The sequence below is a fragment of the Haplochromis burtoni genome, unplaced genomic scaffold (genome assembly GCF_018398535.1).
Source record: "Haplochromis burtoni strain Fernald_Lab_line unplaced genomic scaffold, NCSU_Asbu1 Contig_11, whole genome shotgun sequence".
Taxonomy (NCBI): Eukaryota; Metazoa; Chordata; class Actinopteri; order Cichliformes; family Cichlidae; genus Haplochromis; species Haplochromis burtoni.
Window position 1 is genome coordinate 3,647,200 of NW_024582372.1, and position 16,350 is coordinate 3,663,549.

The window sequence follows — 16,350 nt, forward strand, 5'->3', positions numbered from 1 at the left end:
TTACCCAGCACCTCCTGTAGCCACAGCTTTCTTCACATTTCCCTTAACTGTTCGCTTCTTTTGTTACAGTGCTTTTCAACATCACAAAGGTGTCTATTTCTATTTCCAGCACTTCTATGTTACTGTTGTTTTGAAAAATATATGATCAAAATTTCACGCCTAAAAATTTGTTTGTAAAAGTTAATATGGTAAAAGTGGGCAAGCATCACACATTGAGGATACATTGAATAGAAATGGTACAGATGTTGGATATATATTTATTCATGTAATTATAAAAACTAGCCATCTGGGTGGTTTTAGCGCAGGGTGTATTTAATTTCATGTTTTTAACGCTTGTGCTTGTGCCAGCTTAATTAGGAGTGCTAAGACACTTCGACTTGTTCAGAAGAAATTACCACTAGTTATGTTGAGGAAAATCCTAAATTTGCCTTCCTATAAAGAATAGCAAGCGGATTATCAGGTTTTAGTTGAGGGGTGAAGATGTTTATAAAACGCGATTTTGAAAATTTGTGTCGTGACCTGTGTTGCTCCTGCTCTTCTTGCTGCTTCTGGAGCTCCGTCGGGAGGAGGTGGTGGCTGAGCTGTGCTCACTGAGGGAGTCCTGAGCAGAGGAGGTACTTCCTGTGTTCTCACTGCTGTCTCTCAGCATGCTCTCATACCCACTGCTGCCTCCGCTGTGGTAAAACAAAGCCGTCTTCCCCATTGCCGGAGGGAGCTCACCACTCAACACACTGCTGTTAGAGGCATTATGAGATCACAGTTAGAGATGAAGCAAAATACAGAAAAAATACATGTTTTATTTTGTGAGATTTAAGTTTCAAATTCCTCAGAGCCCTAAAGCTTGTACCTGTTGTCACTAGCATGGCCGCTACTGCAGCGGTGTGGTTTTCTGGGAGCTGTAATCTTGCTGTAGGGAGAAGGCAGTGTTTGTACCACTGCTGCCCTCTCCTCTCCCAGGCTATCTCCCCCACCGCCTCCTGCTCCACCTCCTCCTCCACTGAGAACAAGGAAATAGGAAGCAGTAAATAACTTCGAACAGATTATTATCTGAATGAACTTAAATGTCACTTTGCCTTACAGTTTGCACCTTACATTATCACGACTTGCCAAAATTACTCTTGCATAATATATGGATCTAATCTTGCATTTTATATTAGCTGTCCTATGAATAAATGAAAAATGCTTCCATAGGAACCACTAAATAGGTGTACAGTATATGTAAATATACTTTTATGATATAAAACTAACAAACCTCGTCCCTCTTTCCTCTGTTGGATCTGTGCCTCCTCCCTGAACATGACTCCTGGAACGGGAGCCAGCACTCCCCTGGAGTAGCTCTGAGATTCGACCGTTGACAGCTCGGAGAGGAAGCTTAGCAGCCAGACTTCCCCCTCGACTTCGACTCAGAGACTGGGTAGACCAGGACCCAGGGGCAGGTCCCTGCTGCTGCACAGGGGCCGGGACTGAACTCTGGGGCTAAAAAGACAAGTAAAGTGGTTTAGGTGGATGGAAGGAGAAATGTAAGCCAACATCCTTTAATTACTTTAAAGCAGCAATCCCAGTCCACGTGGGCCGGTTTCCCTGCAGGTTTTAGATGTGTCCTTGATCCATCACAGCTGATTTAAATGGATAAATTACCTTCTCAACATGTCTTGAAGTTCTCCAGAGGCCTGGTAATGAACTTATCATTTGATTCAGGTGTGTTGACCCAGGGTGAGATCTGAAACCTGCAGGGACACCGGCCCTCGTGGACTGAGATTGGGGACCCTGCTTTAAAGGATGGACGTTAAAGCTAAATACAGTTTGAGGAAGGTCTTAAATAATTTTAGCTAATTTTGTCTGATGAGCTTGTGGTTTACAGATGTTAAAGAAAGTGAGCACGGATCATTTACTTTGAAGAAATATTTATTCCTACCTTTCCATTAGGAGGAAGGCTGGAGCTCCGGCTGGAGCTTTGGCTTAAAGACTTAGTAGAGAAGCTCAGAGTCTTGGTGCTGGAGGCAGACAGACTCCTGGCCTTGGGACTGCTGGTCATCAGCAGCTTACTAACTGCTGATATCTTTGACTGGCTGCTGGTCTTAGCTGGTGACTGTGGAGCGCTGTTTGGACTGGTACTGCCACTGAAAAGGCTGCTGGTGTTTCCAGAAGAAGAAGATAGTGATCCAGCACGGTTGAGGCTGCGTCCAGTGCGAGGCATGGTGCTGTCTCCCTTCACTCCCCCTCCCCCTCTAAGACTCTCACCTCTCTCCAAGGAAAAGCAGTCATAATGATGGGAACCACTGTGTGAGCTGTGGACTCGGCCCAGAGAGTTGGTTCTGTTGGCAAGCTGCTCCAACTTGGCACTGAAAAGCCTACTACTGTCTATGCTGGAGCCTCGCTGTCGAGTTACTCCTGCAGGGCCACAGCCAGATACCCCTGCATCATCTGCCGAGTTCCCCTGCAATGAGACTCCATGTGTGGTTTGCTGGAGAGGGCTGGCTGCCCTGTTCCGCTGGTCTAGACTGGACTTTCGTACAGGCGGCAGCGGTGGGATTCCCCCTTTTTTATGAGAGAAAAAGCCCTGCTTTCCATTGGATCCCCAGCGATCAAGTGTGGCACGGGGACTACAAGGAGTTGAAGTGGTGACTCCAAGATTACGGTACTCGCTTCCATTGTCTAAGCCGTCATGGCGGTTGACACGGTGCCATCCGCGTGGTAGACTAGCTGTACGGTGGATATCTGGGTTATAAACACTAGTCAAGCATTCACCTTGGGCAACAACAGCCACCATCTCACAACCATCCACCACTCGCTTAAAAGAGTCTGGCGATGACACCACCTCACCACCTGAACTTGAACTGCCACGATCACCACCCCCACCATTTGCCTTATCTATTGAGTGGCCCTTCGAATGCTCTGCCTCCCTCTTCTCCAGTTTCCTTTCACACACTAGTTCCTTGGACTTTCCTTCTTCTGTACCACGTTTCAGCCAGGGGTCTTCAAAGCTCATCTCACTTGAAATAGATGCTATAAATGCTGCACTGGATTTGACTGGATCTTTCATAAAGTTGGCCTTTGTAGGTGAGGAGAGGATGGTGGCTTCCTGGACAACCATGGGTTTGACAGCTGCACATGGGTGAACAAGGATGTTGGTCTTGAAAGGAGACGTGTTGCCAGGTCCTGCCAGAATTTGGATGTTAGTTTTAGCCATGGAAGGAGGCAGTTTTCTCAGCCTTTCTTTAGTTGGAGTACCCTTATCACTCTGGTTCTCTGACAGAACCATTTCTCCTTCCAGACTCCCTCTTCTTGGGGTACCACCATTTTCATAACCATCCAGCGTCTCGATTCCAAAGTTGGGATCAGGATCAGCCAGTGCCTCCCCTTGCTGGCTCTGGGACTGGCTGAAGCTATGAAGAGACTGATCAGCTTCGCTGCCCGCGCTCAGATCACTCACCCAGGAAGAGTTGGGTGAACCACAGTTTGACATTCCTGTGGCTAAGGATTCACCTTCTGTCCGCAGCTTGGCCATTGCCACCTAAAACCAATCAAGTATGACATCTTGAAATCCAGAAACAATTATAAAATGTGGCTGTTAAAGTTTAAATAATGTCAAATCTATTTTATTTATGCAAATTCAAACCAAACGATCAAAGTAGCACTAACCTCTGCCATGGCAACAACATCTGAAACCCCCGAAGATGCTGCAGGACCTACAAGCATGTGATCCTCCACAACTCCATCTAAAGCAGTACAAATGGGTTGAGAGCCAGTAGCGAGGGCAGCTGCAGAGCCACAGTCACTGTTGAAGCTGATGATGCTTACTGGACGACCAGCCAAGCCTTCATTCTCAATGAGAGCAGTAATGTCAAGGTCCTCCTCACCTCCAGTAACCACAGTGTACACCAGTTCATCATCCCCAAGTACAAGAGGTCCAAGTGTTACTGCAGATGCTGCTGAACCTGAGACTCCTGGAAGAAAATATAAAGATAGAAAAAAGCGAAAGTTAATTTCTCAGTTCTTCATGGTCTTTATGTATATGCCGATCAGTTAAAAAAAAAAAGAAAAGTGGAAAAGAGTCATTCAGTTACGATGCAGTGTTATTCTAGGAAATGCTGGGTCCCTACATTCATGTGGACATAACCTTCAGACCCATGACTCCTGCAGACCAAGCACACCTCACATGCAAATATCCATCCCTGATGGCAGTAGCTACCTGCTGCACTGAGAGTTTGAAAAACTCCCCTTGGTCTCCAGATCTCCACATTCAATCAAGCATTTGAGGGATGCTCCAGAAGTAAACTGATCCTTGAAACCTCTCTGACACAACTCACAATAATCAAGAGATCTCCCGCCAACAATTCAGTTCCAGACACTTTAGAACAACCCCCGAGTCGTAACAGGTTACAGCTGTTTCAACATTTCTGCATGTGGTTTTGATAGAGCGCCTTATTGTCATTAAAACTGCAAGGATTACCCACAATGTACTTTCTCACCACTTTTCCTCATGTTAAAACAAGCTGTGTTTACTGGAACTTACCATCCTTGCTATCCAAAGGTATTGGTGGTACATCATCATCGCAGAGCGTCTCAGCTGAGCCCAGGCTGGCAGATAACGATGGAGTTGGCTCACGGACTTGTGGGCTCATCCCTGCAGGAGAACTCCTGGACAGCAGGGACTCTGTGGAGGAACGACCACTGTCTGCAGCCAAACTGTCTGTAGAATCAGAAACATCTGGCATTGTAATTTATTTTGTTTTCCAAGTGCAGGAAAATTGGCATCACGCTGAGAAGACAAGTTCAAACCAGTGATTATTATGCAGATAAACTGTGTCATACACAGGTGACTCAGCATGTGTCTTTTATGCATCCAGCATATATAAAACAGCAGTAACATTACCCGGGAAGAATTCACCGTTAATGAACGGGGAGATGCACATAAGAACAAATGTTTCTCATCATGATGCTTGAAACATGTCATCAAATGTTTCAAGCATCAGTTGAAAATTGCTTACTGATTTTTCTCAACTCGCCAGTATTTGTAAGACTTCTTGCATTTAAAACGAAAATATTTTTTTTCCAATATTCTTCTAGTCTTTATCTCAGGTCTTTATCCAAATGGATGCAACATTAAATGAAGGGAACAAATTCACTTTTTTAGTGAAATTGGAGCACTATACAAAAATTATTTTTGTAATCTTAAAAGAAACTCATATGCACCCTAAAGGATACTCTAGAACTGACCAGCCAAGAATTCACTGTAGCTTATTTCTGATATTTTTACTTGAAGTAGATGAGTATGATGGGTGGTGACAGGTAGTTGTAATGAAATGTTACTATTTAACCTAAAAAAAAATCACATTTTTAAAGGAAAATTTAGATTTAAACTGAAACTTAAACTGAGATAAGAAAATAAAAAGACAAAGAAGTGAAATGGAAAAGTAAAAAGAATTAAATGTAATATCCATATATAGCATATATATGTATACATTTTTAAAAAAAAAAATTAACACAGTTCTAAAGCGTAACTGTGTAAAAGAAAGAAAAGCATACTGTCTGACGTCAAAGCATCTGGGGCCTGGCCTTCCTGAGTGTTTGAGGATACAGGCTGCATTGCTGGAATGACACCCTTTTGGGTATACACTTTGCACCGCTGGGATGGGGATGATGGAGGCCTGAGAAGGAAGATAAAAATGAATTAGATTGCGCAAACTGAATTTTTGGCGCTGAACATTTACACATCAGAGCACTTGAGAGTTCTAGTACATAGCTTTATTTAACACTTTCCAAGTTTTGCTCAAAACAAAATGAAGATTTTTGCCATCAGCACTATGCTTCACTGTATATTTGCTTCACCTGTACTCTGAGGTTTTGGTCAGGCTGGCAATTCCAAGACGTGGTGATCCTAGAGGTCGTGACTTCCCCTCACAATTGCCGCCCGCCACATTCAGATTCTCACGACTGCACAAATGAGAGACAGTAAAAGCAATAAATCATGAATTAAACATATAAACATATTTCCTAAAGGCTAATGGTAACATATGAAAAAGAGTACTGAATCGAAACCACCTGGTCTTACCTGTCATGTAGGTGGGAGTTCTTGGCTCTGTGCAGTGGGTTAGAGGTGATGCTGCTGCTTCCTGTAATGCTTCTGGTACTCGTAACTGTTGGGCAGCCAGAACTCTGAGTCAAGCTGTGGATCATTGTCTGGGCCAGCTCAGCCTCCTCCACCACCTCCTTGATCTCCTGCAGCTGCTGGTCATTGGTCCTCCTCCTGGACACCTGCACAGCATCTTCTACATCACACGCAGGTTCTAGAAACAGAAGACCCAAAGGTGATTTACATGTTAACATACAGCACATGCAAAATATGAACGGAAGCATCATCATTATTCCTAATAATAATTGAACCTGTTTTGGCTTCTGTATCCAACACAGCTGGAGGGGCTGGAGCAGGAGCAGCAGCTGGAACAGATGAAGATGGACATGCCTCTTGTTTGACCCCTTGTTTGATAGCTGGAGCCTCTTCAAAGGGAAACTTTGCCACCTGCAAAAATGAACAGAGCGATGGAGAACAGAAGAGTAACAGACTATCATCAAAGGGAAAATTCTGAAATTATGTCGCTTTTATTTCTAAATTACAGTACACCGTTAATCACAACTTCAATGATGGTGGAAGAGAATGAAAAAGATCACTTGAGCTCCAAACAACCTGCGCTATTGCCGTGCAAATATTGGGGTTCTGTATAAATATTTTCACAATAAGGTAATTTGTGAAAAGTAATTTGAATGTGTTATATCCAAACACAAATGGAAATACATGAGTATTGAAAGGCACAGAAAATTGCCACCACAAACAGCAGCTGTAACAACAATAAAAAAGCCGGACACGCAATGAACAAAATGCTAAGTAGATACAAACAGAACGCTTCTTTTTCATCTGAATAAATTGACAAAAATAGCTATCAAGCTTTCAATAGACCCCCTATTACAGATCCCATCATACTATGTCATCCTATTTGTATTTAAGATTTTTATTTGCACAATCACAACAAAAACAAGAGCAGAAGACAGTTCTTCACCTCCTCGCTGCCATCGATGCAGTCCAATCTCTCCTGCAGCTCAGCAAAGGTGTTGCACTTCAGGCATTCAGCTCCTTCCTCTGGGACAGGAGCCAGCGGCTGACCAAGTAGAGACTGAGAGGCTTGAGACAAAGGTTGTGAGGGGCCACTGGGCTGCTCGTCTGGCTGAGACTGCACCTGTTATAGAATTATTCTTCATCACAAATATTCTACTTAACAATGCTAAGTGTCTAATCTTTAAATGCACATATTTTCAAATTACCTTGTTCTGTGCCCCTGCTGCCTGATTTTGGCTTTGCTCTGAAGTTTTACCTCGAAGCAACGCAGGAATAATTGGTACAAATTCTGGGGGTCCCTCATTGTCCGTTAGCTCTCTGTCTGACACAGCTGCTCCATTCGGACCCACGTAGATGACTGTGTCGCATGACTGCTCGCTGCTGGAGTATTCGTCGGGGTCACTGGAGAGTCGCAGCAGCGGAAGGTCAGAGTCAGGGTCACCACGGTGATGGAAAGGTCGCAGGTGGGTCGGACGACGCATGCGACCCTCCTCGCAGGAGCTTTCTCCCCCAGAGGAGCTGGATGTGTATTGCTGAGAAGAGCCCAGATAATAAGGAAAGTGGAAGCAGAGAAGAGCGATGAGAGAGAAATGATTTCCTTTTGAGATTTGCAGAGTGAGATTGTCCTTTTTTTCTTTTCCTTTTAATTGACGGTTAGAGACCAGAAAGAAGGAGATGAGGGGATAACTAATATGGACCCAAGGCAGAAGATAAGAACTTCACTTCATTGCAGTTCAGTTTAACTTAATTCCTCCTATTTGTCTAGCATATTAGTAATAGAGAATCTCGTGGCTTGAAATGTCTTCTTTATTTTTAGAGCTGAAGCCCTCATTTTAACCTTTTTTCTTCTGCAGAACACTTTTGACATCTGTGAGCGTAAGAAGTCAATTTGTGTCAGCAGCAAACGGAGATAAGAAGGTAAAATATTTTGTATGAGCTCTGCACAAGCAAGTCATTAACACAAATAAATAGTTTCAACTTCTATAAAAGATTTTCACCTAAACTCCAAAAATTAAAACACTGCAGTGCACTGTCAGGGCAATGTGTGTTTCAGCATAAAATGAACAGTCAAAAAAGTAATTTATGTTTGTTTAAGATATTATACCTGGCACTTTACTTGTCTATATCTGGATAGTTTTATTATTTTAATGAAGCACGAAGAATGAAATAAAACTCACCACTGTGACTTTAGTTTTCTTCTTTTTCATGCGGAGCACCCGGGAAGCAATCTGAATAGTGGAGAGGGTTTCTGAGAAATCTCTAGGTGAGGCAGAGATGTGAGCAATCATGGTGGTCCGGCAGTTCATGTTGCCTAGCGACTCCCTTAGCAACATGGTCAGCTTGCTGTCCCTGGTTACACATATACACCGAGATGTGAGCATTGAAGACATGTTGTAAATACGCACAGTCACTTAAACGTGTGACAAAACTGGTCGATTTTCTCACAAATGCCCACGTATGTTTTGGCTAAAGGGTATTAATAACTCTTCTTGGTAAGGTAGAGCATTTTCCACAAGTTAGAGAGTCTGCAACATTAACACAACACAAGGCTAACATGAAATTTAAATGAAAAAAGTACTTATAATCATTAGTTATTTTTCCGATTATTAATGCAAAAAGAGACAAACAATTTTCTAATTAAAGCTCACACAGTTCACCTATTTAATATTTATCCTCTGACCTGTAGCACTTTTTAATCCATCTTTTGGTGTAGGTTGTGCAGCTTTTGAGATATTTGCTAGATGCAGATAGTACTTATCTTTCAGTTATGAAACACTCAGTTGCATGATCTGGTGACTTCAAAGTATCTGCAAACTTTTTTGTGAGCAGTTTAATATAGGAACTATTTTCTTTCCCTCTTCACTCTCAGTACTTTTGTATGTCACTACTGCTTTCTGCTATAGTTTGTGTCCTTGTCTTTATATTCACTCTATTTGTTCTCTTCTGTTTTGCCCTCACACCTAACCAGTCTTGACAGATGTCTGACAGTCTTTGAACCCTGTCTCTTCCTGTTAAAAGGGGGTTCTTCTTTCCCAATGTCACCAAGTGTTACTTATATCGCCTTGTTAGACTGATGGTTTTCAATGTGAAATTGTAGCATCTATTAAAAAATAAAACTGTCCGGACAGTTATCTATAATCTAATAACAAAAACAGCAGTCCTGTAACTTTGCAAAAATAAGTGCTTGTTGCTCTGAAAATGAGCCCAAAAGAGCTTCCAGTTCAAAAACTAGAGTTTGTGGACACACACCCTTAATGTTCAACTCCTGTCATACTGTGTCACATGTATATGCACGCTTCACTCTGGATAGCAATACAGTTGATGGGTGTAGTTTAGTGGAAAGAGATGAAGTCCTGCATGAAACTGCTCACAACAGAATTTTCTAATATCTCCAAGACAGTGCAGCTCATCACAAAACAATCTAGATGGATAAGCAGCACTCCAGACCAGTAGTAAAATATATACATTTGATTTTTGGGTGAACAGTCCCTTTAAAAGAGGCGCTCAGGGTATGATAAAGTCTAATATTGGGAGATGGTCTATGTCCCAGAGAGATTAAACGAGCAGATGGGAGAGTAAAACTAGGCTGTGTGTTTAAGAAAAGACTTTCTCCTGGGTGGGCTACTGCAATCATTCATAATGTTTGTGTGTGTGCTGAGGCCTGCAGGCTGACAGTGAGTACAGCTCCTCTGTGGCCCGATACCTCATGCTGCTGTCCCCCTTTTCTAAAAACACAGCCCGCAGTCAAGTCTTGCACACGTATGTGTACATTCACATGCGTGTATGTACACAACAGTGTACATACGCAAAGTACGTACACGCTCCTATCTGACCGCCTCCTCTTTTTCATTATTGCTTTCTTTTTTCTTTTCTGATTTCTCAGTTTGCTGCCTCGGGCTTCAACAAATCCTCCAGTCTCTGTCTCTCTCTTTCGAGCTATCTCTGCATATCTTCCTGAGATTAATGTAGGTAAACTCATGACTCATGAAGTATTCATTTGGATCTTAATTCAAGTGCTGGGGATGTTGGATTGGGTCTTACCTATCAGCCTGTGCTAGATTTATTACAAGCTTTACCAGGCAGGAACATCGTATATGTAATATGACACTTTCTGTCATCTAAATTCCTGGATCACCACTGTTTCAGAAAATTCATATTAAGGCATTGAATAAGCAGCACTGTGGTACAGCTTTGCTCACAAATTTCTACTTAACTAAACTAATAAACTGAGAAAATCTAGAGTTCTAGTGTCAAAGAGATTTTGGCGAGAAGAGGAAAAAACTGCCCTTTGAGTGTCTTGATTGACAGAGAGACATGAGTGGGAAAGAGAAAACATTTTTTGGACAAGAAGTTGTGCAGCATCCATGATGAGGAAAGGGAATGTTTAGTAAATGTGTTAGGGTCTTTGCAAGAGCATATTGTGACTGAAACATGGGTCTTTCAAGCATGTTGACTGCTGAATCGTGCCGAGACGCTTGGATTCTTACAGAAGGCAGTGCTGGTTGAACAGTCTGACTCTTTTTGTGAACTGGGAAGCTACAAAGTCCAAAAGTGTACTGATAAATGGTAGATTCACTGGTTACCTAGCAACAGTACTGGAACAGGACTGGGATTATAAAAACAGGATGGGACCCTATCCTGGAAGCAGTGAAGCATTGCAAGACAGGCTCAGCAACTGTGATGAAAGAAAATGAGCAGCCGGACTTTAAGCGTGTTTCGTTTGAGTCGAATATTTTCCCCTCAAAGGAAACAGCCTGCTATATGATTGCTTTGGTTTCTAGGGATGAGAAAGGTGATAGGAAATTCAGCTGATCAATCAGTTTGGTTGTGGGTGAAATACACTCATCAGTCACAACATTAAAACTAGAGAGAGGTGAAGTAAATTATGTTCTTCTGGTGGACCTTGGGATTTGGTAGCAGCCTCCATTAGCAGGGCAATGCACCTAACCACGCCACTGAAACAGTTCAGGATCAGCAGATGGAAAGTGACAGAGTGTGCCGTAGATCCCAGTCTGATCAAGCATCAGAAGGTGGTGCCAGCTGGAACAACTCTACAGGGACCACTGCCAACATCCTGGTACCTGACACAACAGGACTATAGACTGTATAGAAAAGATGGATGTAACTTCTGGATCTGAAGATTCTGGAGAAGTGCCTGAGGGCAATCAGGTGGGAATTCCTTTAGTTAAAGAAAAAAACACTCTATAAAGAAGTCTAGTCTGTAAATGGTCCTTTGGTTCCTTTGTCTGGGACCTTATTTGGGACTTTCTCAGACATCTAACATGATTTTCACTTTATTTTGTAAAGTGGTCTCCAAAAAATCCAGTGTTACTGACTACCTTATGAGTGTGTTTGCTCATCAAGGGTCAATCGGACGAGGGTGAAAACCCTCAGCTCAAGGTTTTAACTCACTAACTAATTAGTGACGTCACAATGTCTGTGTTCGTCCTTTATATACAGTTTATGCACAAGACACCATTATTTTTGCTTTATAAATAAATACCTCATATATTATATTTTTAATGAAGATATATATATCTTCAATATAATATATATTAGATATATATATATATATATATATATATATATATTTTAAATATATATATATATATATATATATATATATATATATATATATATATATATATCAGTCTTAGTTCAATCAAAACAACTCTTACTTCCTGGATTTATAAAAATGTGTCAGTAACACAGCATGGATTGTTAAAAACCAGTCAAATCCCATCACACTCCAAGAGTCTGAGTCACCAATGCCAAATCAGAGTCAGCAAAGCTGTGCTTAGAGCTTCAATGCTAAGTAGCAGGTTGTTTTGCAATGTAAATGCAAAAGCTTGTGATTAAATTAACCCAGCATGAGCACAGAGCTACACAGCCTTGAGCAGAGTGGAAGAGCAGAAGGGAAGCAGAGAGAAATTAGAAAAAAGGAGGGCATTTACAGTTTCACATCCCGTATTCTTACTGCCAGAGCAGGACTATGCATCACTTTAGCTGTTATGATTTCTTTTCCCCTGGTTCAAGTATTTTTTATTTTCAAACAATTTCTTCTGGCTAGAGTTACTGGCTCTATCATCTTTGCCTTTTCCTCTCTCCTTTGCTGTCATTGGCAGTCAGTTAACCAACAAAATGAATGTGATGAATATGTAACACCAGCTGCTGTTGTTTATGACAGTAAATCCCCCAAACCTGAAGCAACTTGTGAAATCTGCTACTATCCTTTCCTTTTTACCTCTCACATCAAGATCCTGCTTTCCACCTCAGCCTACCGTTCACTCTTCTCAACAGTTTAGTTCACCAGTTTCTGAATTTATCTTTATTCTCCTCTTAAATTTATGCATTAATTAGTCATACTCCCACTCACCCACACCCACCCATAAACACAAACACACACACCCACACGAACGTACTTATATGGGATGTGTTTGCTTCCATTGACCAGGGCCAGAATCACATTGCCGAGTGCAGACAGTGAAAGGCACAGAGGAGCCGAGCTGGGTGAAGAGTTCTCCCTGCTTTTTCCACCTCCTCCTCCTCCGAGTACTTTAACATCACAGCTGCCCAGGTCCAGCAGGTGGAGGCGACTGCGACCTCCTGACACTAGCAGAAGAGAAAAGATGGCTCAAGATTGAAGGACAACTTAGAGTTGTTAATACAGTATACTGCATCTGTAAGAAATCTATATTAACAGTGACAGTAATAATATGAAGATAAACGTTTCCTAACATCAAACAAATCTTAATATTTGACAAAGATAACCCGAATAAATGCAAAATGTAGTTTTTGAAGGATTATTTAATTTATAAAGTAGAAGAAAAACTATGCAGACCTACCTGGCCCTATTTAAAGTTAGTAAGTATATAAAGTAATTGCCCTCTTGTTAAATCATGAATTAATGATGATTAACCGCATTTTTGGAAAAGCTGAGCTCAGTTTCTTAGCCACACTCTGGCCAGATTACTTTCTGTTGAATTAAGCAATTACAGAATATGAAGAACATGAAAAGGTTACATGAAAAAAGGCTACAAAATCAACACATGATGCTACAATTTAAAGAAATTCAAGAACAGACGAGAAACTAAGTCATTAACATCTATCAGTCTGGAAAGGGTTGAAAAAGGCATTCTTACGGCTCTGGGACTTCAGTGAACCATAGTGAGAGCTATTATCCACAAATGGAGGAAACTTGGAACAGTGGTGAACTTTCACTGAGGTGGCTGACCTACTAAAATTACTCCAAGATTGCATTGATAACCCAACCAGAAGGTCACAAAATAACACAGAACAACACCTAAAGAACTGCAGGCCTCACTTAGCTCATTTAAGGTCAGTGTTCATGATTCAACAATAAGAAAGAAACTGGGCAAAAATGGCATCCATGGGAGAAAACCACTGCTGACCAATAAAGACATGACTTTTACTTTTTACAAGGTTTACATCCCATTAGATCTGACATAAAACTGATATAGTACTTCATAAGAAGAACATACTGTACAATCAAACACGGTGATGGTCGTGTGATGGTCGGGGGCTGCTTTGTAGCTTCTGGATGTGGATGACTTCGTAATTTGTGGAACAATAAATTCTGCTGTCTACAGGACAACCCTGAAGCTCATGCAGGCCAAAAACTGATGCAGGGTTATGCAGCAGGACAGTAATTTGAAACACTGCAAATCTCGATCTGAGCGGCTCAAAATAATTAAATGAAGGTTTAAAGGTTTAGGGGATAATCACCTTTTCACACAGGACCAGGTAGGTCTGGGTAACGTTTCCCCTTAATAAATTAAATCATCATTTTAAAACTGTATTTTTGCATTTACTTAGGTTATTGTTCTCTAATATTAAATGTGTTTGATTGAAAGAAACATGCAAGTGTAACAAATGTCATTACAGTTATCATTCTTAAGCATTCACATTTCTCTCATACATACACAGATGCACACACATTACAGTTTATTTCATACACACACTTGTGTGTAACATAAATAGCCATAATCAGACATAATTTGGTCAAACATCTCTCAGGCATAAATAAAACCACTCATATGCTATGTGATTTGTTATAAAGACCAAAAATAACTGTTGGAAATGACTTTGATTAATATATTAAGGGATTGTGCGTTCAGTAAAAGGTGCATGTGCATCTCTGTTGCTGCAGTTTATTTGTAGCAACCATAATAGGAAGCATTTAGATCGATCTGCATATTGATCTGTCCTTCATTGTTCGCTCCTTACTTTGGTCTCCAGTGTTCCACAATTTATTCATAGCAAACAATATGTTTCTGTCTGCTTTTACCCTACTGTGATTATCATAGTCACAACAAACAACAACTATTTTCCTGCAAAGGTGAGCGCAGTAGAAGTAATCGTTAAATGTTGCTATTGAGACATTTAATTGTTGCACCAGTAATAACAGTTTGAAACATCAGGGTTTAAACATGCACTGCTTACTTCCTCCTTTTCCCGTCTTTTCCATGCGATACTGATATATGTGTAATGTAAAGAGCATATGTGAATTCCTGTGCTCTTCTTCAGTGGTGTTGGAGCGTTGGCTACTATGGCGAGCTGCTATGGCTGCATCCAGGAACCAGGCTGCCTTTTCTGGTGTTGGAGCGCGGAGCTCAGACTGGTTCTGCAGCTGGAAGAGTTTGGGGAAGAAAAAAAAGCATAACAATATTGCACTTTTATAGACGTGATAAGGAAGCAACCGTGAGTAGCCAGAGGACAGGCAGTCAGACATGCCGAAAGACACTACTTCACCTTAGCTTGAGGGATTTGGTTTACCGAGGGAGAAGTGTTTAAACGCTGATAATATTGTGTACTGTGAGGATTCAGCGTGGCGGCAGACTGATTGGCATATTTTTAATAAATCATTTCTAATTTGTCTGCAGGTATGTGAGAAATAGAGGGAAGCAGACGTGAGTAATAGAGAGAGAGGAAGGGTGTGAGTGTGTGTGTGTGTGTGTGTGGTACTGCAGGATATCATTACTGATGAGATTATGTCAGATTAGTTAAGGATTACACAGATGTGTTTGTATCAGACCCTCTAATCCTATAAACATACAGTATGACTGAACACACACACACATATACGGTTGCTAACCCATTGTCGCTCATTTGTTTTTGGTGTTCTTTTTACAGTGACACGTTACTGAGACTACTGCTGCGCAGATACCTGCAAAGGATGTTAATAATAGTGATGTTCATTAGAATTTTATTCACATAAGCCGTCTTTTGTTTTCTGAATCTTGGTTATTAAAGGTGTTTGTTTAGCTGCATGTAATTTTGAAAAGTCACTTAAAACAACAAAAGTTTGAATAGACAATGAGCCTTTTGAGAGTTCTGGTTATTTTTCCTGTTTTGTTTGTGTCAAGTGTTTTTCTCTTGGCATCGTTTTCACAATCAGGTGAATGAATCATCCGACTGTTTCTGAATCATCTCTTTAAAAATACCTCATTTTGGCATTGTTGGATAAAAACAGGATGCTGAACGATCAAAGTCCCTTTTTTCATTTGATGCACATCCACAGTACTGCCAGATGGACTCAAGAGCCCCATCATCAATAACATCGCCCATATTCAAATGTATCCATATAAAACTATTTTTATGTTCATTTATCAGTTGTGGTTATTGAGCTTAATGTAAATGATACTAGATCATCTCCAAGACGAGTGTCTGTGGGTTCACATGCAAGCCAAGACTGCAGAGAGCTGTTTGATGTGAAAACACATTTATACAGAGTCTGAATCTGTAAGGTTTAAATCCACAGGTACAAGTGACATGAACCAGTTCCAAGGTAAGCCGTGATGTCTTTAATTGTGTGTTCGTGCATGTGTACCTGCATGCCACAAATGGGGTCCTCACACAGGTAGACCCCAGGTGACTGCCCATCCTGTAAGCTGCCTGTAGCCACTTCAGATAACAAGTCTTTAAGGTTCTCCTCTTTTCCCCAAACCTGCACAAAAGCACAGATTATTTCAACAACAGTAGCTTCCTCATTTTATTTTCTCAGTTTTCTTAACATCTGTCTAGGATTAAATCTGGCCAGAAGAATCTTAAATTAAAATTTTACTTCACTGAGAGAAGACAGATACTAAAGATAGTTGACAGCTACTGCCAGTGCTTTTTAGAGACTATCAGTGCCCTGATTTGTCAAATGTCTGCATCAGGATTTGAACTCGTTTTTTTCTGCAGGGAATGTTTCAAATTAAGGTTTCATTGCG

General features: G+C 41.2%; 1 protein-coding gene across 2 annotated transcripts in view; it reads right to left on the reverse strand.

Annotated features, from left to right (window-relative positions):
- The window catches only part of kif26ba (kinesin family member 26Ba), a 107,735-nt gene that overhangs the window by 11,220 nt on the left and 80,165 nt on the right, over window positions 1-16,350 (reverse strand). The window contains exons 9-25 of one of the 2 annotated variants that reach the window (XM_005915052.3): window positions 15,966-16,082; window positions 14,579-14,765; window positions 12,538-12,727; window positions 8,293-8,464; window positions 7,321-7,647; window positions 7,059-7,235; window positions 6,388-6,523; window positions 6,056-6,290; window positions 5,833-5,937; window positions 5,530-5,651; window positions 4,517-4,693; window positions 3,861-3,947; window positions 3,643-3,719; window positions 1,916-3,514; window positions 1,253-1,476; window positions 848-997; window positions 520-734 (exon numbers count right to left, since the gene is read on the reverse strand). In XM_005915052.3, coding sequence (XP_005915114.1) covers window positions 520-734; window positions 848-997; window positions 1,253-1,476; window positions 1,916-3,514; window positions 3,643-3,719; window positions 3,861-3,947; window positions 4,517-4,693; window positions 5,530-5,651; window positions 5,833-5,937; window positions 6,056-6,290; window positions 6,388-6,523; window positions 7,059-7,235; window positions 7,321-7,647; window positions 8,293-8,464; window positions 12,538-12,727; window positions 14,579-14,765; window positions 15,966-16,082 — 4,297 coding nt within the window. Of the gene's footprint in view, window positions 1-519; window positions 735-847; window positions 998-1,252; window positions 1,477-1,915; window positions 3,515-3,642; window positions 3,948-4,516; window positions 4,694-5,529; window positions 5,652-5,832; window positions 5,938-6,055; window positions 6,291-6,387; window positions 6,524-7,058; window positions 7,236-7,320; window positions 7,648-8,292; window positions 8,465-12,537; window positions 12,728-14,578; window positions 14,766-15,965; window positions 16,083-16,350 lie in introns of both variants that reach the window. The other variant, XM_042214162.1, reaches the window with a different exon arrangement.